Below are 2,358 nucleotides of genomic sequence, written 5' to 3' on the forward strand. Positions count from 1 at the left end.
GCCTCTCCGTTTGGTCCCCGCGACCCCTGGCCGGGCTGACAGGCCCAAACGCTCCAGCAGCAGCGAAGCTGGATCCGCTGTGAGAGTGGGCGGATCCTGCCTCACCCATCAGCCCCCAAGGCCCCTGGCGGGGCCCACAGGCCCAAACACTCCAGAGGCTGCAGAGCAGTGAGGTTGGATCTGCTGTGGGAGTGGGCGGATCCTGCCTCACCGATCAGCCCCCAAGGCCCCTGGTCGGGCCGACAGGCCCAAACACTCCAGCGGCGGGGCTGAAGGGATTGGGCGCCGTCATCTTGTGGCTATGGGTGCCGCCATCTTTGTGACTGAGTGTCAGTTAATTTGCATATTACTCTTTTATTAGATAGGATAGATTTTCTAACTCCTATCATGGTTAGTTTAAAAGAGGAGATTTCGAGAAGCAGCCACTAGCCGGACCTGTAGCTCCATTGCCCTACCGCGGCACTTCCCTCCATGGCAGTTCCTGAGACCCGATCCAACCATACTATTTATATCAACAACCTCAACGAGAAGATCAAGAAGGATGAACTGAAGAAGTCCCTGTATGCTATCTTCTCCCAGTTTGGCCAGATCCTGGATATCCTGGTGGCATGGAGCCTGAAGATGAGGGGCCAAGCCTTTGTTATCTTTAAGGAGGTCAGCAGTGCCACCAATGCCCTGCGTTCCATGCAGTGTTTCCCCTTCTACGACAAGCCTGTGTCTCCAGTATGCCAAGACCGACTCAGATATCATTGCCAAGATGAAGGGCACTTTTGTGGAGCATGATCGTAAGCGGGAGAAGAGGAAGCCCAAGAGCCAGGAGACCCCAGCTGCAAAGAAGGCCGTGCAGGGTGGGGCAGCCACTCCTGTAGTGGGGGCTGTCCCGGGCATGCCACCGATGACTCAGGCGCCCCGCATCATGCACCACAGGCCAGGCCAGCCTCCCTACATGCCGCCCCCTGGCATGATCCCACCTCCAGGCCTCGCACCTGGCCAGATACCACCGGGGGCCATGCCCCCACAGCAGCTTATGCCAGGGCAGATGCCACCTGCTCAGCCTCTTTCAGAAAACCCACCAAATCACATCTTGTTCCTCACCAACCTGCCAGAGGAGACCAATGAGCTCATGCTTTCCATGCTTTTCAGTCAGTTCCCTGGCTTCAAGGAGGTCCGGCTGGTCCCAGGGCGGCAGGACATCGCCTTTGTGGAGTTTGACAATGAGGTTCAGGCAGGGGCTGCTCACGATGCTCAGGGCTTTAAGATCACCCAGAACAATGCCATGAAGATCTCCTTTGCCAAGAAGTAGCACCTTTTCCCCATGCTTGCCCCTACCTCCTGTTTGGGGGCCTTCCCTCTTCCCCTTGGCTCGGCCCCCTGAAGGTAAGTCTCCCTAGGGGGCCTTCTTGGAGCCACGTGTGTGAGTGAGTGGTCACACAGCATTGTACCTAGAGTCTGTCCCCAGACATTGCACCTGGCACTTTTAGGCTGGAATTAAACTTTTTTATGTTTGAAAAAAAAAAAAAATAAAATAAAATAAATAAATAAATAAATAAATAAATAAATAAAAGAGGAGATTTCATCTTTTTGAATGGAACTCCATTAAAAGCACTACCACTTCACTTGTTTTTTATTTTCTTCTTTAAAATTTTTTTCTTTATTTTTATTTTTGACACTATTACAGATGTCCCCTTTATCTTCCCCCTTTTCTCGACTACACCTAGTCCCTGTCCCCACTTTCCTCTGGCCATAACCACACTGTTGTCTGTGTCTATGGATTATGAATATACTAAAGGCCCAGTGCATGAGATTTGTGCACTTGGGGTGGGGGTCCCTCAGCTTGGCCTGTGCCCTCTTGCAGTCCAGGAGCCCTCGGGGGATGTCTGAATGACGGCTGAGGCCCGGGAGCAGGCCTAAGCCATCAGTTGGACATCTTTAGCGCTGCTGCGTTGGCAGGAGAGGCTCTGCTGTGCTCACTGAGCCTGGCTTCTGGCTCAGCGGTGCTCCCCCTGTTGGGAGCACACTGACCACCAGGGGGCAGCTCCTGCGTTGAGCGTCTACCCCCTGGTGGTCAGTTCATGTCATAGTCACTGGTTGTTCCGCCGTTCGGTCGATTTGCATATTAGCCTTTTATTATATAGGATGTTCTTTGACTAACCCCTTCAACTTCTTTCATCTACTCCTGCCTCTCTCCCATCTGACAGCTGTCAGTCTGCTCCATGTATCCATGCCACTGGTTCTATTATGTATGTCAATTTATTTTGTTTAGAGATTCCACATATAAGTGAGATCACATGGTATTTGTCTTTCTTTGAGGGCCTATTTCACTCAGCATAATAATCTCCAGATCCATCCATGCTATCA

The 2,358-nt window shown here is 52.0% G+C and overlaps 1 protein-coding gene across 1 annotated transcript; it reads left to right on the forward strand.

Moving 5' to 3' along the window:
- Positions 1-471: 471 nt before the first annotated feature.
- On the forward strand, positions 472-1,303 carry LOC308244359 (U1 small nuclear ribonucleoprotein A-like; the record flags this gene model as incomplete). Its single annotated transcript, XM_080660288.1, is given in 2 exon segments — positions 472-716; positions 718-1,303. Coding segments are annotated over 2 exon segments (831 nt in total).
- Between the last annotated feature and the right edge of the window lie 1,055 nt (positions 1,304-2,358).

Source organism: Plecotus auritus (assembly GCF_963455305.1).
Source record: "Plecotus auritus genome assembly, chromosome: 3".
Lineage (NCBI taxonomy): Eukaryota > Metazoa > Chordata > Mammalia > Chiroptera > Vespertilionidae > Plecotus > Plecotus auritus.